The 21,942-nt window shown below is 47.0% G+C and overlaps 5 protein-coding genes across 11 annotated transcripts; 3 read left to right on the plus strand and 2 right to left on the minus strand.

Annotated features, from left to right (window-relative positions):
- The first annotated feature begins 127 nt into the window (after positions 1 to 127).
- Positions 128 to 1,702, plus strand: LOC143212180 (sesquipedalian-1). Its single transcript, XM_076430657.1, has 2 exons — positions 128 to 731; positions 883 to 1,702. The coding sequence occupies exons 1-2, from the start codon at positions 438 to 440 to the stop codon at positions 1,237 to 1,239; spliced, it is 651 nt and encodes a 216-aa protein (XP_076286772.1). The 5' UTR covers positions 128 to 437; the 3' UTR covers positions 1,240 to 1,702.
- On the minus strand, positions 1,610 to 10,713 carry Hob (bridge-like lipid transfer protein family member hobbit). 5 transcript variants are annotated; one of them, XM_076430628.1, is made up of 16 exons: positions 10,507 to 10,713; positions 9,482 to 9,608; positions 9,221 to 9,412; positions 8,887 to 9,138; positions 8,267 to 8,428; positions 7,973 to 8,185; positions 7,615 to 7,882; positions 7,298 to 7,520; positions 7,100 to 7,224; positions 6,693 to 7,022; positions 6,179 to 6,621; positions 3,998 to 6,116; positions 3,668 to 3,912; positions 2,439 to 3,495; positions 2,152 to 2,369; positions 1,610 to 2,088 (listed from the first exon to the last, which is right to left on the minus strand). In XM_076430628.1, exons 1-16 carry the CDS (start codon positions 10,563 to 10,565, stop codon positions 1,804 to 1,806), a joined length of 6,318 nt encoding a protein of 2,105 aa, XP_076286743.1. In that variant the 5' UTR covers positions 10,566 to 10,713; the 3' UTR covers positions 1,610 to 1,803. The 5 variants fall into 5 exon arrangements, with proteins under 5 accessions (XP_076286743.1, XP_076286744.1, XP_076286747.1 ...); XM_076430629.1 differs by lacking the exons at positions 9,221 to 9,412; positions 9,482 to 9,608; positions 10,507 to 10,713 and having other exon boundaries at positions 8,267 to 8,505; positions 8,887 to 9,026; XM_076430632.1 differs by lacking the exons at positions 8,267 to 8,428; positions 8,887 to 9,138; positions 9,221 to 9,412; positions 9,482 to 9,608; positions 10,507 to 10,713 and having other exon boundaries at positions 7,298 to 7,453; positions 7,615 to 7,863; positions 7,973 to 8,114.
- A 378-nt stretch (positions 10,714 to 11,091) lies between these two features.
- Dus1 (Dihydrouridine synthase 1) lies at positions 11,092 to 16,412 on the plus strand. The gene is made up of 9 exons (XM_076430659.1): positions 11,092 to 13,224; positions 14,373 to 14,630; positions 14,698 to 14,857; positions 14,921 to 15,116; positions 15,189 to 15,437; positions 15,531 to 15,676; positions 15,760 to 15,851; positions 15,915 to 16,073; positions 16,162 to 16,412. Exons 1-9 carry the CDS (start codon positions 12,148 to 12,150, stop codon positions 16,330 to 16,332), a joined length of 2,508 nt encoding a protein of 835 aa, XP_076286774.1. The 5' UTR covers positions 11,092 to 12,147; the 3' UTR covers positions 16,333 to 16,412.
- Positions 16,413 to 16,457: 45 nt separating this feature from the next.
- Cox10 (Cytochrome c oxidase assembly factor 10) lies at positions 16,458 to 18,660 on the minus strand. 3 transcript variants are annotated; one of them, XM_076430651.1, is made up of 8 exons: positions 18,473 to 18,660; positions 18,203 to 18,325; positions 17,859 to 18,129; positions 17,570 to 17,765; positions 17,328 to 17,503; positions 17,141 to 17,225; positions 16,908 to 17,065; positions 16,458 to 16,818 (listed from the first exon to the last, which is right to left on the minus strand). In XM_076430651.1, the coding sequence occupies exons 2-8, from the start codon at positions 18,281 to 18,283 to the stop codon at positions 16,610 to 16,612; spliced, it is 1,176 nt and encodes a 391-aa protein (XP_076286766.1). In that variant the 5' UTR covers positions 18,284 to 18,325; positions 18,473 to 18,660; the 3' UTR covers positions 16,458 to 16,609. The 3 variants fall into 3 exon arrangements, with proteins under 3 accessions (XP_076286766.1, XP_076286765.1, XP_076286764.1); XM_076430650.1 differs by having other exon boundaries at positions 16,908 to 17,225; positions 18,416 to 18,660; XM_076430649.1 differs by having other exon boundaries at positions 16,908 to 17,225; positions 18,473 to 18,659.
- Positions 18,661 to 19,173: 513 nt separating this feature from the next.
- LOC143211911 (putative E3 ubiquitin-protein ligase UBR7) lies at positions 19,174 to 21,940 on the plus strand. Its single transcript, XM_076430039.1, has 8 exons — positions 19,174 to 19,551; positions 19,667 to 20,000; positions 20,082 to 20,270; positions 20,345 to 20,494; positions 20,583 to 20,694; positions 20,769 to 20,938; positions 21,029 to 21,188; positions 21,498 to 21,940. The coding sequence occupies exons 2-8, from the start codon at positions 19,860 to 19,862 to the stop codon at positions 21,647 to 21,649; spliced, it is 1,074 nt and encodes a 357-aa protein (XP_076286154.1). The 5' UTR covers positions 19,174 to 19,551; positions 19,667 to 19,859; the 3' UTR covers positions 21,650 to 21,940.
- Positions 21,941 to 21,942: the final 2 nt, after the last annotated feature.

Consider the following 21,942-nt stretch of genomic DNA (forward strand, 5'->3'; position numbering starts at 1 on the left):
AGAGAGAACAACACTGCTCTCGAGCGTTTCGCTGTGTTTCAGAATATATATATATATATATATATATATATATATATATATATATATATATATATATATATTTACTGTATTTACTGGTATTTACTGGTATTTACACTTACAACGTGTCTGTGTACGTAAAATGACAGACTGTGACAAGTTGAGTGAAAGTGTAGCGTGTAATCAATTCACTGTATAAACATGAAGTATTAAAAGGAGAACAGTTACAGTGTGCGCGTGAAAGAGTAACGTTTCAAGAGGCAGATGCAACGATCGCCATAAATCATTGTTTCAACGTTTTCACGCGTGAGGTTAAGTTTGAATAAGACAGTTTGAATAACGAAGACTTCTTTTCTATCGGAAAGATTGAAATATCGCAGAAAGAAGCAAAACCCGTACAGAACGGAGTTTCAAATGCAATGAAAATAAACGAGAAAAATATGGTAGCTTTCGCAACGTCGGCTACGCCGGTGGATCGCGAGGGTTGGTTAAACAAACGCGGCGAACTGAACCGTGGCTATCAGAGACGATGGTTCGTTCTCAAGGGAAATATATTGTTTTATTTCGATCGGCGAGGTGACAAGGAGCCGGTGGGTATGATAGTTTTGGAAGGTTGTACCATCGAGTTGGCAGAGGACGAGGAACAGTTCGGCTTCCAAATCGTGTTCCACGGTCCGAATAATAGGAACTATGCCCTCGCCGCTGAATCTCAGGTATCGTGCATCAATTGCAAGACACAGAAGCCAAATATAAATTTGTAATCTTCACTAATAATTTTAACGTAGTAAAAACAATATGTTAATACTCTTAAAGTCCCTAAATCTTTTAACTGTTTTAAATTGCATCTAACCTTTTGGTTCGCAGGAATCTATGGAACAATGGATGAAAGCTTTGGCGTGCGCAAGCTATGACTACATGAAGGTGATGGTTGCGGAATTGCAAAGACAACTGGATGCTGCGGAAGAGGAAACTACTATGGTAGTGGCACCCTCGCCGTCTCCTAAAGCTCCTCCACGGCAACGTCACAATCCCTTTAACAGGCCCGAGTCTCATCATCGTTCGCAGAGCGTGAGATCTGCTCCCGGTAGAACGGAAAATGTCCCAAGAACGAGGATCACGTTTCGTGAGTTACACACAATGTACGGCAGAAGAATTTTGGCTGATTTGAACGAGTGGAGGCACGCGAGCAAAAACGCGGAGGCCCCTCTGATCACTTTATAATAGATGTAGATTATAACGCTTCAAACGGCATGTAAATTGTAAATATTTCAATGAAAAATACGATGTTGTACTTACGCGACGTTACTAGAATTTCTGATTTATTTTTCTATAATATGAGAATTTCTAATGGTGGAAACAATAACGAAATAGCTCGATGGATCGTTATGAAAACGTGGGGAATAATTACGATTCATTATAAATTATATAGATAATAATAATTTAATGTATCCACTTCTTAAAATAGATTGTATTGAATCTATCGGCTCTGCCTTCCAGTCTTAAATACTAGGCGTGCAGCAGTGTATTATACAAGTGTACGAACATGACATTTTCCAAGCGTTCTATCTCTAATCGATTTATCAAAACGGAATTTGATACAAAGCGAAACTGGTAATTTTTTATTGGTCTAGGATCGACTTTATTATTGTACAGAGTAAGTGTAATAAATAGAAAAGTTTGCAAGCACCGTTTGAAAATACTTAATATACTCTGCTTTCTATTGTTTCGTCTCGTTTTCTTTCGTTTGTGTCAGAAATTTTGTTCAAATCAATCCAGAACCAAGATCTATTTAAACTTAAATACGCCCTTCTTCCTCGCGTCTCCGGGCAAGTGTCTAGCACCCAATAAAAGTCGAGCTTTGTCTTCCTCTTGCGGGGCAGATTCTTCTTGCGGACCTCGTGGTTTGATCTGTAATTTTTGCTTGATTGCTTGACTCAATATCACGCGTCTAGAATCGCTTTTCATGGCTAATAAGAGATCGAGCCACGTCCAGGTCACATTATGATATTCCAACGTCGGTATTACAAGTGCAAAGTCGCGGACATCTTCCAAATTTTTCTCCTTGTTTCCCTGTAACGATACGCAACGTCGATTAAGAACATTTTCAGAGTGTAGGAACAGGGACGAAGATACCTTATAAGATACGCGAACTGGTACTTCTGGTATTTTTATGTATATGAACAGTTTATTTTTGTCTGCTCTCTCCTTCATCTTTTCCACATCGTCCCTTCTCTCGATGGGCACGTAAAACGAGGAATCACGTTGCGGCGCAGGTGATTCCTCTATTCCTTCTGGATCCCTCTCGGGGAAACAGAATTTCAGCATGGTGTTGAAAAATTTTTTGGTCAACCCTAAATCAAAGTTCAAGTTTAAATTGATTCGAAACCAAAGGAGCAGAGAAGCGAACAATAGAAGGTTACCTATAGTCAGGGGGACCACATTGATCTCGAAATGTTCCTTGACAGATATGCCAGCCACCGGTGCTTTCTCCCTGCAGAAAACTCGAAGAGCTCTTTGCCTGTCGACGGGCATGTTGCTTTGCAATTCGGTGGGAGTCAAAACTTCCGTGTAGATCTGATTCGGCAGTAAGTTAGTCATTCGAACGTACCCTAGTTCGAGAAGGTGCTCGACCGAGTCGTCCGTTTTGCTGGTTTTCGTGTACAAGAAATTAGTCAAGATAAGATCGGCGATCCCCAATTGTCCGTCGGCGTCCGTCAATCTCCACTGGGCATGTTTAAAGCAGATTTCGGCGACTCTCGCGACCGCAGCCGGCTTGTCCTTCAAAGTGGTGGAAGCTGTGGCGGGTGCGGTGGTTTCTTTGTAACAGCTGAACATCACGTCGAGTTCTTCTGCTTTCGCGGCCAGTTGCTCTTTGCACTCGAACACTCTCGCCTCCAACCGTTCCATCTCGGCGAGCAACTCGGGACTGGATTTCTCCGCCAGAGCCTTTTGCACCAGATACGTTTCGCGTTCCAATCTCCTCAGTTTGGCTACCAGACCGCGCACGGTGTTCTGCAATTGTTGAATAGGTCGCTTTTGGTCTTCGACCGAGTGCAACTGCAACTGAAACCTCATTCTCTGCAACCGTTCCGATGCCTCTTTCCTTCTCGGTTCAACATAGAGCAGCAGATTGTTCACGATATCGAGGATCATGGCGTACTGCAGGGAATTCGTGCAGACGTCCAAGTCGTGATGCATCAAAGTAAACGCGTCGGCTGCCGAAAGCTCTTTCCTTTCCCAGAGGCTGACCTCTTCTCTCGGCGGCGGCGGGACTTGATCGACGGACCCAACATCTAGGGCCTGGCCGTATCCGACGTAGAAGAACTCGCATTTGCACCTCGAGACGATCCGTTGCAGCTGGTGTTGCGGTCCACCACCACCACCTACCGTCTGACTGACCACACCACCGACGCTCTGCCCAGAGCCTACCAGAGCCGGCACATCAGGTAAACCAGCTATCACCGTTGAATCTTTCTCCTGCAATTCCAGTTACCCGATTCAGCTCGAATCGTTTGCTTCGCACAGAGTAGAGCATTTCAAACATGTCACTCGAATATCTCGTTTCATATCGATGATAGAAGTAAACGATATCGTTATCGGATGACGTGTTTCAAATGCTCCATCCTGTATATGTATTTACAACATTTACCTGAATGTTGTCCAACGTTAACCACATTATATTATCGTCAATATTGTCATCGATGTTGGCGTTGACGGTCGCGTAATACTGCATACACTCTAACGAGCCTACCCAAGTCGTCTTCGTGACCAGAGTTCTCTCCTTCCATACCGGTTGGTGAATTCTCTGCAATATTTCAGCCTTGGCCGCGGACAAGATCACGTAGCCCCGCGTCTCGATACCTTTCAGCAACACTTGACTGTTGACTAGGGCAACTGAAACCGACGGAGAGTAGTAGCTCTGAAAATTACAATCGTGTCCGCAACGGATCAAGGAAGAGAAGAGGAAGGAAGGACATACTCAGCCAATTCTTGTGCAGAACGTCGTCCTGATGGCAAGCTGCTAATCCACGGAGTTGCTGGCCTCTAGTTTGAACAGAGAGGTCGTCGCTGAACGCGACAGGTTTGTTCGCTGCTTCTGCTATCAACCTCTGCAGCATCCCGACAGCTTCTCCTTGTTGCGGTTTACTCGCCGACGATGAATTGCAGGCGATAGGTGCGTTCGGCAACGGAGTGGTTTGCGGATCGGTGGATCTGACAGCGGCTGTCCGATTTTTATGCGGCGTCGACGAGCTCTCTCTGTGGAAGCCTTTCAACGCGGCGGTCGACAGGTTCTTCTTCAGCTGCTGAGTCTTGATGAACGAATCGAAAAGAGCGAACGCCACGTCTCTGTTCGTTTTCGTCCAGGCACCTTTCAAATCGTGCACGACCAACCGATGGGTAGGAGTGTCGCCGCCGCTCACGCCGGTCACCATTGCTTCTCTGCCGTAGCTGACGCGGGCCACGCTCAAACAGTAACATTTCTCGACCGGTTGTCGCAGCGACGCAGTCTCTTTGTCCTCTTGGAGAGCGCTCTTCAGCCAGATTTCCGCGTCGCTCAGCTCGCAGTTCATGTAGACGACGGACCACTCAGCTCGCGGTCGGTGTATCAGATCGTCGTCGATCGGGTGCAAGGATAAATTATGCTCGCAGCTGCAGGCAACCCTGCCGCCGGTCACCTCGAATCCGCGCTGCATCGCGAACGACATCCAATAGCTGACGTGAAACCGGTGGAACGCCAACGTCAGTCGAACTTTACGGTAATGTCGACTAAGTTGTTTCTTCCTTGGCCGGATGTTCTTGAACAGCGGCCCCTTTCTCGTCGGTCTGGTCGCCCCGGACAGAATCAATTTCAAATTCTCGAACCACCTGAGCGTGCTGCCGTAAAGCAGCGCGGTCGGCGCGCTGCTCAACGTAGGAGAACCAGTTGGCTTTGTCTCGAGGGACAGGCTGGCGTTCAAGTTCTGCGAACGGAACGCTCTGAACGAGTCGTGTTCTTGGTTGCTCGAATACTCGGGCAGTCTGTCCGGCGCGCAAGGAATCGCCGCGTGATGGTCTCTCGGGTCGCCTAAACAGACCCAGGCCAGTTTTATGCTCAACCGTACGTTCGGCAGATGCAGCAACCTGCAGTCATCATATTTGCTCGCAGTACGAACGTACACATCCAAGTCTCCTTTGACGATAATTCGGCCCTGTGTCCAATCCAGCGCCAGCCCCGTCCACGTTAACTCCATCTCTTCGGTGGTGTTGTAAGGATCCAAGGAGCCGTGCAACAACACCGTCAGCTGCTTCACGCACAGCGTCAGCCTTCCGTGAAGAGTTAATCGCATCTTGTCCCAGAAGGGCAACGGTGGACTCGGATCTCGCGACGGATGTATGATCTTCTCGAAACTGAGATTGCATTGGGCGATCACCGGCTCCCAGCACGGGCCGAACGCGTATCGAAACTTGTCGATGTCCCAGTTTAGATCGTGGTAGTACTTGAGAGATGTCATCCCCCTCTCGACAACGATGTCGTCCCAGGGCGCGCCGATCTCGATTCGCACGGTGCGCCTGGCCCGCGGAGGTGCAAGCGCCTCCGCACCGGCTAACCTACCCCACACGCTCAAACTCTCAACCAGCAATAGCGGTTGCGGGAAGTCTCTCAGCTGCAGCTTCCATTCGGCGCATTTCAAGCTTATCCCGCGAACCCAGAGCGCGCTGAACTCAAGCCCGTCCTCGGGCCACGGTGTCTCCGCGTCCATTTCTCGCAGCGCGTTCACTGCTCTTTCGGTACCGTTGATCGACGGATCGGCCAACGCTAAAATCTCTAGGTCCAACATCGACCATGCGAACAGTCTCGTCCTCGCTGGACCGGCGCGCTGCATTTGCTTCCACCGTTGCACGTAGATCTCCGCATTCTTCTTGTACAGACTGGCGTACAGTTCCTCGACCTTGTCCTGTGGTAGTAGCAAGTGAGCTCGACAAAGCGCCTGTACTTTCGTGTCGAGCATCGCCTGCCTCTTCAAACTCTCCTTGTACTCGTCCTCCAAAAGCTCGTAATTGTCTCGCAATCGGACCTCGAACGGGTCGTCGCTCACTTCGAACACCCACTCTTTAATCTGCAATCGTGTAAAATCGTTAATTCCATAATACTCTTTCTTCACAAGCGAAAACTGCATACCTTTATGATTAGATCGCACGGTAACAATTCTTTTTTTCTTCTATTCGGAGAGGAATGGATCTCCTTTAACCATTTCCTTATACTGAACAGTTCGTTTTGTATCGCATCCGTGAACTGATGCTCGTACGGGAAACAAGCCTTCACCGATTCGATGTTGAGCGCCCACGTCTCGTTCCAGTCTAGCACGAAACCCTCGTTGCTTTGTCTTTCCGCGCTCACTTCTTCGTTCTCCGGCACTCTGACCAGCTGGAAACCTTCGACCATGATGATATCGGCCATATCCAAAGCGATGCGGATGTAGTTCAACCTCCATTCTCCTTCCGACCAACGTAACTGATCCGACGATAGTTCCAGAAAGTGTTTCGGAGAAATGTCTATCGACAGACTGATACCTCCGGTGGCTAACACGTCCACCACTCGCTTCCGCTTCGGAAGCTTCTCGCCTGTCGACAAAACTTCGATGATTACGAGTCACGAGTCGGTCGACTGTTTCGGATCAAAACGGAGTAGGTACCTTGTACGTTAACCCTAGTGCCGTCTGCATCGTTTCGATCGAAGATCGATCGAAAATCTGCGGACTCCAGCCAAAGCTGCAGAAGTCGTAGATGCAAATTTGGACCCCAGGCCAGATTGGTGCCATCCAAACTGATATTAATAGTATCCGACGTGACTGCGCCTTTGCATTTTCTTACAGCCAGGAACGGATGAACCAACGCTTGAGCGTGTTGACAGATAATCGGCTCGTTCTTGTTCAAAGTAATCGCGCTGACACCCTCGCCCACGGCGACCAATCGTTTGGCGTTGTGCTCGAAACTCGCCGTGTCCAAACGCGTCATGATGGAAACTAAAAATTAATCGGTGTGTCACGCGACTCGACTCTGCGCTTACCAACGATCGCGCGCTATACGTACACATACGTACGATTGTTCTCCGCAATGAAAAACAAATTGCAATTCGTTACGTTCAGATTCAATTGCATCACATTCTCCGCGTCACGGTTATTATCCTTCTCGGCTAGCTCTGTTTTCCCAGTTTTTCGGTAACATCTGTGAAATAATAAGGTAATGTTTATAGAAGCAACGTTACAAGCGAACAAGGATTATTCTCCGTAGAACCCACTTGAAGGCTTCCTCGAGGAATCTGGCAAATTCTAAGCTCCACTCGGCCACGAGAGCATCGACAGCGATTCCAATAGCATTGGTACGCGTTGTAGCCAATAGTACTCCGATGGACAACGGTGTACCCCACCGATGGGACGTTTCCGAGGTGACGGTACTGGAACCGTTTAAAGTACAATATAAAGACTCCACTACCAATTCCGTATTCCAACCGTCTGTCGTGTCTATTGGATTGGAAACCATTTTGCGTTAGATTCTACTTTGATTTCGACACGCCGCGAAACTTGACACGGACATACTTGAGCGTCGCAGCTGTACCTGTAAGCGTGTTCAGGGAATACTTCACGTGGTTCACCCCGCAGGAAATTTCGTCGACGTCGAACAACTTGACGTTCACGGACGAATCGTAAAGCTCGGTGTTCACTCTGACATCCGACCATGGTAACTTATTCTTGAAAGTTATGCCAGTGACCGGCCTCGAAATTTCGTGATCAGCATTGCAGAACATCGTCTCCCAATCTTTCCGGTCGTAAATAATCGAGAGATTGTGGATTTGCGTGGCAATTTCTAAAATGTTTCGATCCACCTGTAGAAGTAATACACCGTCTCGTAGAGATAAAGACAGAGACGAAGATAAAGACAAAGACAGAGAGATAGATAATACAGTAGACAATACCTTCGAATTGATTAATAACGATCGCAACGTCAAAATTGGAAGCTTGCTACGAACAGAAAGTCCGTCCAAAGTTAAAGTAAGATTCAATTGAAAACTGCACGGCTGGAATTTCGTGTTTACTTGGAGACCCTTCATCACACCTTCTAAACCAAGTACCATGCCATCCTCTTTGCCCATGATCACGGAAGACGGGCCAATTTTCAGTATAAAATCCTACAAACACAACCAGTTCGTTTCGATCCGTTGCCCGAATAAATGTTCGAGGATATAAGAACGTGAGAGAGCGGTGTATACTTTTGGTATGAGCGGTGCTAATCGAGTCAACAAATCGTTGGAGGAGTCGACGTTCGCGCTCGAGTACGATGATGCGTCGGCCAACGAGCATTTGTCTTTGAAGAAGGTGACCAGATCCACACCTCCGGAACCCTCTGTCTGCATTATTCCGATGTACAATTTCTATAAATTAGATCCTGCTTGATTTCAATTGATTCCCCTTTGAAAGGACAGTTGTTTCGGATCGTCCATAAAGTGCGCTGAACACAAACAGCTACCATTCAAAGCATTGAACCAAATGTTTGGACCAAACAACGGTCCAAACAATGTTCACATAAAGGCCCGCTACACGCATCCGTTTTTCTGACGTGCGACGACTCGTACGGCAAAATAACGGACGTGTACATCAACTGTATCAGTCGATGTAATGTACTGACGAACGAATTGCGTAAATATTGAACGCAACATGGACGTGCGGCGCCGCAACTACGGTTCAAACAAATGTGCACCACCTAATTGAATCCATAGTATTTCAGACCGCAATTCCAGTACCGCACAGTCGCCGAACGTTAGAAAAACGGATGTGTGCAGCGGGCCAAAAAGGTAGAAACGTGCACGCGTTCGGAACAAGATTACCTTACCTCCACCGAAAGGTCTCCTTGCGCTCTCAACGTAGCTTCTGCCGTACCCGCGAACGATATCTGCGAGAGACACGCGTCGGACGAGTGTCGCAATAATTTTATCGCACCACCCACGACGCTGGCAGACCCGAGGAGAGTACGAGCTCCATGGACAACGCTACCATCCAAACTGAGACTCTCCGCGCTACCGTTTGCCAGCCAGCCGTTACCCAATGCTAAAAGACTTAAATTCTCTATATGCACCGCCATAAACTGAAACATTCGGTAACAAGAGTCAAGAGACACGAAAATCAACGATACACGAATGATCGACCGCCTCTATTGTTCATAGTACCTGTACAAAAGTGATGATTATCGGAGGAATCTTTTTATTTCGAAAATCCAACAGATGCGCCGGTCTTTTCGGCAAGCAAGGAGTCTTTGTCGGAACATCCTTGTTTATCCGTACATCTTTCATTATCACAGCCAAGAGTTTCGCCACATCGCTACTGATCAAACTGCTACGTATACTGATTTCCTCCACTTCCTAAAATCATTCGAAGAAAGTTAGTCCGATACCATTGGTTCCTCTGTATCTTGATATAATAATGCTTACCAATGTGAATCCATTTTTCGAAACGTTCACGTCCCGAAGTATAAAATAAGGTAACGAAATGTGACCGACTCGTAAGTAAATTTTGTACCGCCTTTTCACCAGCCATGCCACAAGCCTGGGTATTATCCTGCGACAGACGAATTCGTCGAATTATTAGGTTGTTCCATGTGAAATGTCCAATTTTAGATCATTGTACGTCTCTTTGAGGTACACATGTAAATTTCCTTTTAACACCCATATCTGGGTGACGGATATGCTTCTGTGGGGGCCCCGTCACCCAAATATGGGTGACGCTCTTCTTGTTCGAGTTAATTAAAAATAGGATTTTATATATAGGATATACAACATGAATTCTCGCTTTCCGCTGTGTTTACGTTCTGTGTACCGACGGTCGGATTTGGGCCCCGCGGAAACTTAGCCGAATTACGCTGGGCGATCAAAGTGTTAAATAGATCTGCTTTCAACATAAATCAGTGCGATTATCGTGTGATCTTTTTATATGTGTGGGAAAACAACATATTGTCAATAGTGTTATGCGATATTTGGTGAAAATGTGGTGACTAATCAATAGTCTGCAGATTTTATGCATTTATGGCGAAAATGAGCGGAAGTAATTTAAAACAGTAGAAAGGTCACAATGATTTAAGAGTGCTATCTACTTTTCTCAGCTTGTTAACAATATTAAAGTAGGAATAAACTGTTTATGTAGCTCCAGTCACTCGCAATTGGTGCAAGCAATTTTTATTCTGCATAAAGATCCACAGTCTACTAATCAACGCATTACTCGTTGATAGTAAAAAGGACTACAAAATAGAGATGACAATCTTGCAGATGAAGCATGTGAGTGACTAAAAAATTCAATTTGTACCATAATACAATCAAGAAATGTCTGATTCTTCGATCAATAAGAAATAGTTGCGGTTGTTTAACGTTACTGTTTCAAATCGGACATTTCATATACAACGATCTAATCTTTCTAATGCGTCGTACAATTCTAAATAGAGGTGAATCGTCGTTAACCTTACCAGGTGAAACTGCAGTACAGAACGACGATAACTGTGGCGAAGACAATTAAACCAGTCATTTCGACGACTCACATAACGTCGCGAAGATGCAAAATCACTCGTTCGACGTCATCAGAAATGTTCAATTTTCGTAGAGTCAAATCGAACGGAACGGATAGATTCATTGACAACTACAGTGGCAGCGGCAGCGACAGGCGACAGCAAACATCATCGCTATCGAAAATCGAAACTGCATCCTCGGCAATATCGACAATCGATTAGTACATTATCGAATCGGGCACTGTTGCACATCGATATATCGATAATACGATCTCGATACTCACCACACATTCAAAACCTCACACAATTGTACACGTGTGTATGCATGTATATGTGTTGTTTCAGCTGATTTCAGTGATGGCAAATTGATAGAAGCTGTGCGAAGAGAAACATAGGTTTCCCGATACAATACGTTGCGTGACATTCAAACGCGATTCGATATCAAGTATAGTTTACAGCAGTGTCGGTAATTTCAAGTTGGAATTAGGTAAATCCTCTGGGTTAACCTCAACGTTGGACCAGTGAATTAAGGTTAGTTCAACAATCGCAAAGTAGCATGCATATTTTATCATTTAACTAACTAAATGCATAATATTAACCGATATACAACTACGCTCCTGAACAATACTGTTCTGGAATCGTGCTGGAAAATATTCAGAAGTGAAGAAAAATTTCAGGGGATTTTTGTGAATTCTAATTAAAATGGATAACGTTGATTTGCAACGTTTATTCGATCGATAAAAGTTAGGTCCGATAGCAGTGCTGCATAAAGCTCGTTGCGTCTCGGTCATTTAATCCAACGTCGACGAGTTGGCAGGTTGTCATAGTCGTTTTCATTTTGTTATTATTATTGACCGTACAAAAAAGTAGTTTTGCACGTGGAACGTGGTATAAAAACAATCGGACGTATATTTCGATTATCGAAAGATGCGAAAAGACGAAAGGGGAACAGCATCTACATATATGTATGCAGAGGAGCTCGGATTTCGATAGAATCGATGGAGGCGGTGGGAGCGGAGAACGCGAATTTGAAAGGGTAGAACGTTCGCCGGAGATACGGGACATATTTCACAATTTTCTACATGGTTCTCGTTCTCGCATGGCGACAACGTTGCCATGCGAGTATCGATTCGACGAGTTGGTCGTGGGTCGCGGGTCGCGAGTCGCGATCCGTCGAAAGGGTTCGTCCGACCGAGTTTCCCCGAGAATTGGCGAGCGGATCCGCGACATCCCGACGTTCCGACATTATACCACCACATAGTTCCCACGAATCGTCGCATATCGTTGTTTGGTCTGGGTTAGGGAACATCGAGCGACCGATCGGATAATTGGACATTCAGGAAGTCGGACGAGGAAGGACGGTGCGAAAGATATGAAATCGTAGATGAGCGGAGTCGAGGAAAATATGGGAGGAGAGATCGGCAAGAGAAGAAGAAGAGGAAGCGAAGGAGGAAGGTTGGTAGAAAGGGGTTGGAGCTTTCCGGAGGCTTTCTAAGCTTTCGGAGGTGTCGATAGGCGGTCTCTACGAGGGAAGCGGTGTCCTGGAGGAATCGCCGAGTAGCGAGTACCGATGCGAGCGCTGGCCGGAACGAAGCGCTCGTTATGCGAAACGAAAGCACGAGAGGCATCGTATCGAGATGGTGTTCGGCCGAGAACGCGTTCATCACGCCGGAACGCAGGAAACATAGACGCGTGCACGGGCTCCAGTTGCCTCTGCACCCGCAGCAGGTGATCGGCTGGATCGTGATTCTGGTGATCGCGATAAACACGTTCGCGGTGCTGACGCCGCAGCTCGAGCCGAGTCTGCGGCCCGTGCTCTCGAGCTTGATCGCGATCCTCTTTTTCGCGCACTTTTGCTCCCACCTGACCGTGTTGCTGCTGGACCCAGCGGACCCGAGAGTCCGGGCTCAACCGGCGAACAAGGTCCTGCCGGAGTTCGACAGGACGAAGCACGCTCGCGTGATCGAGAACGGCCGGTGTCACCTCTGCAACATAACCACCGACAGCAAGAGGACCAAGCACTGCTCGATATGCAACAAATGCGTCGCGAGGTTCGACCACCATTGCAAATGGCTCAACAACTGCATCGGTGCTAGGAACTACTCGGCGTTCCTGATCTGCTTGATATCCGCGATCCTGGCTAGCTTATCGGTCGCCGGACTCTCCGCCACCGAGTTGACGCTGTCGTTTTTCTCGAGCCGAGAAGCTCGCGCCAGCATGGAGAACGCGACAGCCGCCACCAGCACCACCATGCCTCGAGCCGCTCTCTCGATCGCTCCCGTTTCCGATACCGTCTCGATCCTCCTGATCTCCGCCATCGGAATCCTCTCGGCGATCGCCGCTATTCTCCTGATCCACCTGTGCTTCTTTCACGGGTACATCGCGTGCCTTGGGCTGACCACCTACGAGTACGTGCGGAAGAAACGCGCGCGACACACCGCCGCGGCCGCAGCTACCACCTCCGTCACCACCACCGCGGCAATCACGGCGAACGCTGCAGCCGCAACGGCGAACGCCACGGTCTCCAACAACAGCAGTTCGACCACGAACATCGATGTGACCGCAGTCGAGATCAACAGATTCCCTTCGAATCGGCGCGATCGAGCGAAACTCGAGACGAACTCGCGACCCCGCATCCTCGACAGACGCGCGGACTCGGACGAGAACGAGTCGGACCGAGCAACATTGGAAACGCGAATCCGTCCCCGGAACAACCAACGGAAGAACTTCCGGCTGTGCTTCTCCTACGAGATCGAGTCGATCGCGAACGAAACCTCGATCGAATTCTCGTCGAGGGGCGCGCCCGGGGCGAAACGTAACCAATCGACCATCGTGTTCCGGGACTCGGTCGATCTCGTCGGCTCGTCGACGCCCTCGCCGGTCTCCTGTTGCTTCGCCGCCGCCAACTCGTTGGCCAGTCGTTGCCGGTCCACCGGCAAAGCCGACGGATCGAAGAAACGGCAGACCAGCGGCGGCGCCAATCCCGTCGACGGTGCTCCGCCGACGAACAACTCCTGCGAAGCTGTCGAACGAATTGGAAAATTTCTGAGGACCTACTTGAGGAGGAGCGGTCGACGACGATCGTCCAATTCGAACGCGGCTCGTCCGAGCAAAATTAAGTCGGCCTCTGCTCGGTCGCGGATCGATGCTGAACGACGGTCGACCGTTCCCGACGCCGATACCAACGTGGACGCCGACGCCGACGCCGTTGCCCGCGTCGCAGAGTCCGAAACCACCGCTTCCATCGACAGCAGCGGGCTGCGACCATCCGTCAAGTTTCCACCGCGCTCGTCCGACCAGATCATGATCTCGCAATCGAGGAAGTTATCGAACTCGGCGACCTTGAAGAGATCCACCAGCCACGGTCATACTCGCACCCGGCGCACTTGTTCCTTCCGGAAAAAGCCGAGGCTGAAGATGAACTCGCGCGTCGCTCAATCCATACAACTCTCTCCCATCTTGGAGTCGGATCTGTCGAAACCCGCGTCACCTCGTTCGCCCCGTTCGCCACTTCCTCTTCGGTCTCCTTGCTCCCCGTGTTCCCTCCAGTCGCCGCGTTTCTCGCGTTCCTCGTCACCTCGGTTCGATCGGTTCGCCTCAACGTCGTCGGGAGTTTGATTACCGAGTCGCTGTCTTTCGTCGATCGCTTACCCTTTCGTTACATTTGTCGCGCATCGATAACGAACGTCTCGACCGCGAGACCGTAGCGTTTCTCCTGTTTTACGTGTTCGGCGCTCCCCTCCCCCCGAGGCCGACTCGGTTTTCCCCTGCGAACGCAGGGATATCGTAGGACGCGTGTACGTTGACGCGTATAATTGCCCTCGTAGATGACATCGGTTACAGCGGAACCGTTCACGGACGATGCCACGGCCGAGAATGTCTGGGAAACCGTGCTGGGATCCCCGCGGTACGTGGTCGCGCCGATGGTCGACGCCAGCGAATTGCCGTGGAGATTGCTGAGTCGGCGACACGGTGCTCAACTATGTTACACGCCGATGCTTCACTCTTCGGTGTTCCGCAGAGATCCCAAGTATCGGCGGGAAGCTCTAGCTAGCACCGGCGAAGATCGGCCTTTAATCGTACAGGTAGTTCCACTTAACTCGAACCTTGAAGACAACGAGGGATCTTATCGCTCGGTTATTTTTCTTCCAGTTCTGCGGCAACGAGCCGAACGTGTTGCTGGAGGCGGCGCTTTTAGCAGAACCCTACTGCGACGCTGTAGACGTAAACATAGGTTGTCCTCAGGCTATCGCGAAACGTGGTCGCTACGGTGCCTTTCTGCAAGACGACTGGGACTTGCTGCAACGAATCGGTCGGTAGAACTCGCGAAAACTCCAGGGAATTCTTTTATCTTTATCCGTCTTTCTCTGTACAGTGAGTACTTTGAGCAACGGACTCCGTGTGCCCGTGACTTGCAAGCTGCGAGTGTTCCCGGAAATCGAGAAAACGGTCGAGTACGCTCGCATGCTCGAAGCTGCGGGAGCGCGATTGCTCACCGTACACGGACGTACCAGGGAGCAGAAAGGACCGTTGACTGGTGTGGCCTCTTGGGATCATATCAAAGCTGTCAGGTATCACTTATCTCGAACTCGATCCCGATTCCCATCGGTTTACTCGACTCTCTATTTTCTTCGAAACTTTAGGGAAGCCGTCGCTATTCCGGTATTCGCCAACGGCAACATTCAATACCTGCAAGACGTTGAAAGGTGCATAGAAGAAACCGGTGTACAGGCGGTGATGTCGGCGGAAGGGAATCTTTATAATCCGTACATATTCGAGGCACGTTATCCGGCCAGCTGGGAGGCAGCGCTCGAATATTTGGATCTGGTAGAACGATATCCCGCCCCGGCCTCTTACATCCGCGGTCACCTCTTCAAATTGTTCCATCACACGTACGTATCGTCTCTTCTTTTTATTGCAATCTTCTTCGTATTCTTTGTCGTCTTACTTTCGTCGCGTCCGGCATTCTTTTAACCGGAGAGTAGACTTTCTTTACCAGAGAATAAAGAGGAAAGGGAAAACTTGGCACAGAACTCTACCATGGAATCGTTCAGAAGTGTGGTGTACGCTTTAAGGGATCGTTATTTGCCCTATCACGAAGGCCGTCTCGCGTGGCACGAACAGACCAACGGTACGGTATACTATATATACATATACTTACATTTTAAATAGTTATATCGATGTGAGACGGATCCCGTTCCTTTGTCGTTGTAGACTACAATTTGAAGCTGCCGCCGTGGTTGTGTCAGCCGTACGTGCGCAGTTCTCCGGAAGAAAAAGAGACGTCGTTGTCAACCCTTGAAACGGTTGGTCTCCTTGTTTTGCTAATTCTTGTTTTATCTCTCTCACTCTCTCTCGTGATCTTATAGGACGATACCGCGAAGAGAAAATTTACGGACGAGGACGGCAACGAAATATCGCGGAAACGCTTGAAAAAGCTTCGACGAATCGCACGGCGTCCCAACAGGCCAACAACAGTCGTCGCGAAGAGAGGGTTCAATTTCTGCCGCGATTGTCCGAATCCAGTGGTTCGTAAAACATAGTTTTCCATTGTATGTACCGGCTAAAGAGAATTAGCACTCGATTCCAACGATTTGCCGTCTCTCGTCCCCGCAGGGTTTCAAGTGCGTGTACACGTTGTGCAGGCAGTGCTGCAGAAACAAATGTTTCACGGAGAATTTGGACTGCGCCGGACATAGGAACTTGACTAAAACGAGAAGACAGATGGCAGTAGATTTTGCTGCGAAGAGGAATACTATCGACGATACAATATCGCTTTGCAAATAATAAAGAAACTTTGTGGAAATACGCGTCAGTTGTGTTTTTGCGTGCAAATCGTGCGCGCGAATAAAAATCAGTTTAACGTTTCTATCGAAAACGTTGATTCGAAGAGATAATCCTTTTCACGTCGTTGCATCGACAACGATTGTAACAAATAACTATTTTTATTTACACGTTACACTATTTTACAAAATACTTTTGGTGAAAATCATCGATCGCTGAACACGACCGTTCCACACAGAGACTCGTGTGTCTAAAGTCGGTGTCAACGATACGAATTGGACTACAGCGCAACGATGTTAAACTTTGTCAACGACGCGGTCAGACCGCTCTGCTTTTCATCGACGATCAGAGCATCCTTTTGCGTTTTCTCGCTGAACCAGTGCTTTTTGTTTACCAGTAGAAGAATCATGAGCGTAGGCAAATGGATCAGCGAAAAGCGGAATAGTTTCCGCGAGCTTCCACTGTCCGAGTGCTTGTAAAAATTTCGGGCTGGAAAGGGGGAAACGACAGATGTATAGAGAGATATACAGGTGTGGTTTGGATAATAATACATGCGCATAATAATATCGTAGGCGTACCTAAATAGAGGAAGTACAGGTTGAGGGGTGTCGACTCCAAGGCGAACCACCAGTTGGTAACGTCAAACGCGGGTGCCAAATAGCACAGACCCGTTAGTATGGCGGTATAACGTAACGCTGTCTTACGGCACAGCTTTGGATCGGTAACGGCCATCATTCTGTAACCAGCCCGAGAATAATCTGGTCTCAAATTCCATGATAAAGCGTTGAAATGGGGAAACTGCCATGCATACAGCAAACCAGACATGATCCAGGCACCCGGTGAGGCGACGTCACCGACGCAAGCTGCCCAACCCATTAACGGTGGTATCGCTCCAACTGAACAGGCACGGGGCATCTTCGATTAAGTACAGTCAAACAACTTTGAATGAGCACGTTCTGCGACTGCCATGGAAGGATACTGATCACCGTCGCACTTACCAATCGATCCGACCCAGGTATTCAATATACTAATTCGTTTCATCGGAGTATAAATTAAAGTGTAAAGAACCAAATTGGCTGCTCCGAGTGCCGCGGTTAGACCATTCACTTCGCTGTATAGTAGGGATAGCCCACTGATGCCAGATACTGTTGCGAACATTATAGCATGGCCCGGCCTGAAGAAAAATTTCGTTGAAACTAATTTCGTTAAAATCAAGTCCACCCCTGTATACTATACTTACGTCAAATATCCTCTAACCAATACTCTGTTTTTGGTTCTGGACATTTGTGCGTCGAAAGGAACTTCAAAAAATTGATTGATGGCATTCGCCGTGGCAGAACATAATCCAGTTCCGATAGAACATGCTGCAAATGTGTAGGCGTCAAAGGATCCAGGAGCTAAGACGTATCCAGCCATGGTGGTCACGACAACCAGTGCTGCAATTGGCAGTTATTGCTGTTAGTCTTTTCATACAGTCTAACAAAGAGTGGAATGAAAACAGAAGTTTTAGACCAGTAAAATTTGCGTACACGTTAACCTTATTTTAGAAAGCATAAGACAATGCTTTCGTAGCTTGTCGGACTCTAGTTCCATGTACCTCCATTCCAGCTCCTTTTTGCTACAATCATCTTTTCGAACGACAATCGAGTCGTTCTCGATGCCAATAGGCTTTCCTACATCGTGGACCGATGTAACTTGCGGAGGAAATATCTGAGGTTGCAAACTTTTCGATGCGGTTAAACTGCGTTGTCTCGGAAACGAAGGCGATGTCTTTGCAACTGGTGCAGCCTGCTTTGAGTACTAAAATAAATTGCGATCTATTTATCCGGAAAACTTTCAAGTTGTTAAAATATTGTAGGGAAAATGTGCATACCGTTGCAACAGGAAATCTCAACAACTGAGAGAAACATGATATGTTCCGAGTCGTTCTGATAGAGCAGAAAACAAATACCATGATAAAATTGTGTGGTACAACTAATTATTTATGTTCTCCATCCTGAAAGTAAAGTAAAGTTAAAAGTGACAGAAAAGTGATCGCAAATACAAATAAAAACGTGTCGGGTTATCAGTGAAAATATTAACTAACCAGACAAAGTCAACTTTAACTAATAATAGCGTGTTGGAAACAAAATAACCAACTTACATTTTGCTAAATTTTTATTTCTTATACTTCACTGTACTTCACTCAGCGTTGCGTAATATAAAAACTGAAGGAACCGCACATTGTGCTGCGATACATTGAAAAATATCACTAGATTATCGTAATCACCCGGTGCTTCCGTCTTTCGCCGCAGCTGCTTCCTGGCTGCTTCCAAAAGCCAGTGATCAAGAACAGTCAAGAATGGCGGTATACATGCAGATGACAACACTGATGACGACGAGCGACACCAAACGATGAACGCATTGTTTTCGTCTCTCGTGTTTTTGTAAACGCATCTACATATACAAGAGTGTCCCAAAAATGTTATATTTTGTTCAGGGAGTTGATTCCTGAGATCATTTGAAATAACTCTTTCCTTAGCGAAATTGTTTTCCGTAGCTTTGCGGAAAACACGGACCAATCAGAGCGCGGCCACTGCGCGCGAATTTCGGCTCGGCCAATGCCAACGCCAGGCTCAGCGCGGGTCGTTTGAAATAACTTTTTCCTTTGCGAAATTGTTATCCGCGATTTTGCGAAAAACACAGACCAATCAGAGCGCGGCTACAGTGACCCGTGCTGAGCCTGGCGTTGGCATTGGCCGAGTCGGAATCGGCGCGCAAGGGGCTCACTGATATATGTAAGTATATAACTGTTATAAACACTGATATACTGTATATCAGTGTATGAAATGTGCGTACCATCCCACGTCAGACGATAGGCGAAGTGTTTACTGCAGTTTACTGCGAAGATAGCTCCGGAATAGTATTTGCTAACTTATCTCGTTCGGGTAGAGTGCACTTGAAACAATGCAGTTCGAAAAATCCATGAAACAACAGGTCTATGCAAACTCTGTATCCGTGACATAGATTTACATATTGTATTTGTATACATAGGCAACTGGACCGGACCGTCTATATTTTCTCGAATCGGATGAAATTTCTAGTGTGTGGATACCTCGAGGAGAACTCGAAACGATAAATGTAAACTTCGAACGTTTGAATTTGAAATTTAAATGTTTGTTGCGGTTGGTTAATAAAAAGCATCGTCGTCTATGTACGGAATGTAAATAGAACCCGTCAGAGGTGAGAACGGCGCTACCTTAGCGATTGCAGTAATTTCACGCAACGTATCGAGGCGCGAAACGGAGTGACCAGAATCGAAATGTACGTTGTGTTGTGTTCCACGGCTCTCTTTTAGATTAAACGTATCTGTGGCGAGTACTTCGGTCAAGGTGCATCAAGGTGTCTGTTTGATCGAGTGGAACAGAAAAAGGAGAATCAAAAAAGTGGTAGACCTGTTTTCATATTTCTAATAAACGGTTAGTCACGATAGGACGCGACCGAGTGTCTACATACGTTTAAAATCAATTTGTGTGACCGCCGCCGACAAAATGTCCGAGAAAGTCGAGGAAATTGTCGAGGAAGAGAATTCCGTCACAATGCTGGACGTACTTCGCGAGGAGAATCAATTGGAGGAAGATGCTTGCGCGGTTCTGGGCGCATCCGATGATAAAAACTGCACGTACAGCAAGGTTTTGTTTCCACTTTGTTAATACTATTGATATATTTCACTTTATTAATACTATTGCTCAACCAAACTCTATTAATTTCAGGGATACACTCGACAAGCCCTGTACGCATGCAAAACTTGTTGTCCACAACCGATTCGCGCTGCCGTGTGTCTCGCTTGCAGTTTCCACTGTCACGAGGGGCACGAACTGGTCGAACTCTACACAAAAAGGCATTTCAGGTGCGACTGTGGCAACTCCAAGTTCGAAGGGAAAAAGTGTAATCTGGATGCGGTACGCTTCATGCTATACCATACTTCCCATGACGTTTCTTCGACCTAATTTTATATAATTGTTCCTCAATCTAGTCGAAAGATTCCGTAAACTCCGAGAATGGATATAACCACAATTTCGACGGTTTATACTGTGTCTGCAAAAGGCCCTATCCAGATCCAGAAGATACAGTGAACGACGAAATGCTACAGTGCGTTATTTGCGAAGACTGGTATCATTCCATGGTAAAGCGTACATTTATTCTGTTGAAAGTCTGTTGAAAGTCTGAAGATCCATTCGTTTGTCAATGAAATCGTAAATCGTTTCCAACAGCATCTGGGAAGCAAGAAAGGGATGCCAACGGATGGTGCTTACGACGAGATGATCTGCGCGGATTGCATGAAAGCGAATAGTTTTCTCTGGAATTACGCGAGTAAATACGCGGGTAATCGTCGACAGACATTCGTGTTGTCATACGTACTATCGTCGCCGTCGTAACGTTCCCTGTTTCGATCGCAGTATTCACAGAGAAAGATGCTTCGTCTGAAGCGAAGGTCACCGAGTCCGTGGACGTCGTCAACCAGCCTGAGGGTTGCACTATGCCACAAAGCAAAACCTGTTCGAAGGGAAGCTGCTTCTGGTCGGAAGGCTGGAGGAGTGCTCTGTGCACCTGCGAAACCTGCAAAACGGTAGGATTTTCATACTTTTACATTCTAGTCCTGGTCTTATCCTATTTGAATCTACACTCTACGTTTCCGATGCATAATTCGCGATTGCAGCTCTACCGAGAGAAAAATCTTATGTTCCTTCTCGATCCAACGGACAGCGTTCACGCCTACGAGGAAGCAGGTAAAATCTACAGTCGAGAATCCCAGTATGAAAAAGGTATGAAAGCTTTGGCTTCCCTGGGCCGAGTCGAACAGCTGACGGCCATCGAAGGTAAATATATATGCGATAGTTTCAACGCGCTACACGCGAACCAGAGTTCGTCAAATTTTATTTTAAATAGATAACAAATTATTCTAGAGGAAGACAAATAATAAATCATTTTTGCTTCCCTTTCGTCTGCTGTATATTATACAATGGATTATTCTTGTCTCTTATTGAAACTTCAATCTATCAGATCATTTTTTACCTAAATAATCATTCAAATGAACATTTGCTTAAATGATGCCCAACTCTGACGCGAACAAATATTTTTTGAAATTCGTTCTTCACATTCGTCTCTTCTCTTTATATATTCGGCAGAGTACAACAACATGAAGGAACGACTGAAACAGTACCTGCAGAAATTCGCCGAGAACAAGAAGGTAGTCCGCGAGGAGGACATCAAAGAGTTCTTTTCGGGAATGGAGTCGAAGAAGCGTCCAAAAGTTGTAGTACCTACATATTGCCGTTGAACCGGTACACGGTACGCACCAATTTTCCGCTTTTAAACGATTCTAAACAATCAAAATTCCATTTCCATTGTTGGATACGACGCTGGAAGCGTATCTTTTATATTTCTCGTTGAAACAACGATCCTCGTTATTATTCGGTATTTTCTTACGTCTATTATTTAATAACTGTGTATCTGTATGTATTATCTATGTATATCTATAACTATATAGCGCTTACTATATTATATTTCCGTAGTTTCCAAAAGATTATACAAGATTTGTGATAATAAAACAGTAAGAAAGGATAATAAATC

This window comes from Lasioglossum baleicum, chromosome 9 (genome assembly GCF_051020765.1).
Source record: "Lasioglossum baleicum chromosome 9, iyLasBale1, whole genome shotgun sequence".
Lineage (NCBI taxonomy): Eukaryota > Metazoa > Arthropoda > Insecta > Hymenoptera > Halictidae > Lasioglossum > Lasioglossum baleicum.

Bases quoted from the DNA above. Each gene is read 5' to 3' on its own strand.
- LOC143211911 (XM_076430039.1), top strand. From the start codon at position 19,860: ATGTCCGAGAAAGTCGAGGAAATTGTCGAGGAAGAGAATTCCGTCACA. The intron at 20,695-20,768 runs GTAATCGTCGAC...TTTCGATCGCAG, and splicing joins TTACGCGAGTAAATACGCGG to TATTCACAGAGAAAGATGCT. The intron at 20,939-21,028 runs GTAGGATTTTCA...TCGCGATTGCAG, and splicing joins CCTGCGAAACCTGCAAAACG to CTCTACCGAGAGAAAAATCT.
- Hob (XM_076430628.1), bottom strand. From the start codon at position 10,565: ATGACTGGTTTAATTGTCTTCGCCACAGTTATCGTCGTTCTGTACTGC. The intron at 6,622-6,692 runs GTACCTACTCCG...TTTTGTCGACAG, and splicing joins CACTAGGGTTAACGTACAAG to GCGAGAAGCTTCCGAAGCGG. The intron at 2,370-2,438 runs GTAACCTTCTAT...ACTTTGATTTAG, and splicing joins TGTGGTCCCCCTGACTATAG to GGTTGACCAAAAAATTTTTC.
- LOC143212180 (XM_076430657.1), top strand. From the start codon at position 438: ATGAAAATAAACGAGAAAAATATGGTAGCTTTCGCAACGTCGGCTACG. The intron at 732-882 runs GTATCGTGCATC...TTTGGTTCGCAG, and splicing joins CCCTCGCCGCTGAATCTCAG to GAATCTATGGAACAATGGAT.
- Dus1 (XM_076430659.1), top strand. From the start codon at position 12,148: ATGCGAAACGAAAGCACGAGAGGCATCGTATCGAGATGGTGTTCGGCC. The intron at 14,631-14,697 runs GTAGTTCCACTT...TTTTTCTTCCAG, and splicing joins ATCGGCCTTTAATCGTACAG to TTCTGCGGCAACGAGCCGAA. The intron at 15,117-15,188 runs GTATCACTTATC...TCGAAACTTTAG, and splicing joins GATCATATCAAAGCTGTCAG to GGAAGCCGTCGCTATTCCGG.
- Cox10 (XM_076430650.1), bottom strand. From the start codon at position 18,283: ATGGTATTTGTTTTCTGCTCTATCAGAACGACTCGGAACATATCATGT. The intron at 17,226-17,327 runs GTAAGTGCGACG...GTGCCTGTTCAG, and splicing joins TACCTGGGTCGGATCGATTG to TTGGAGCGATACCACCGTTA. The intron at 16,819-16,907 runs GTACGCCTACGA...CCCCCTTTCCAG, and splicing joins CCTGTACTTCCTCTATTTAG to CCCGAAATTTTTACAAGCAC.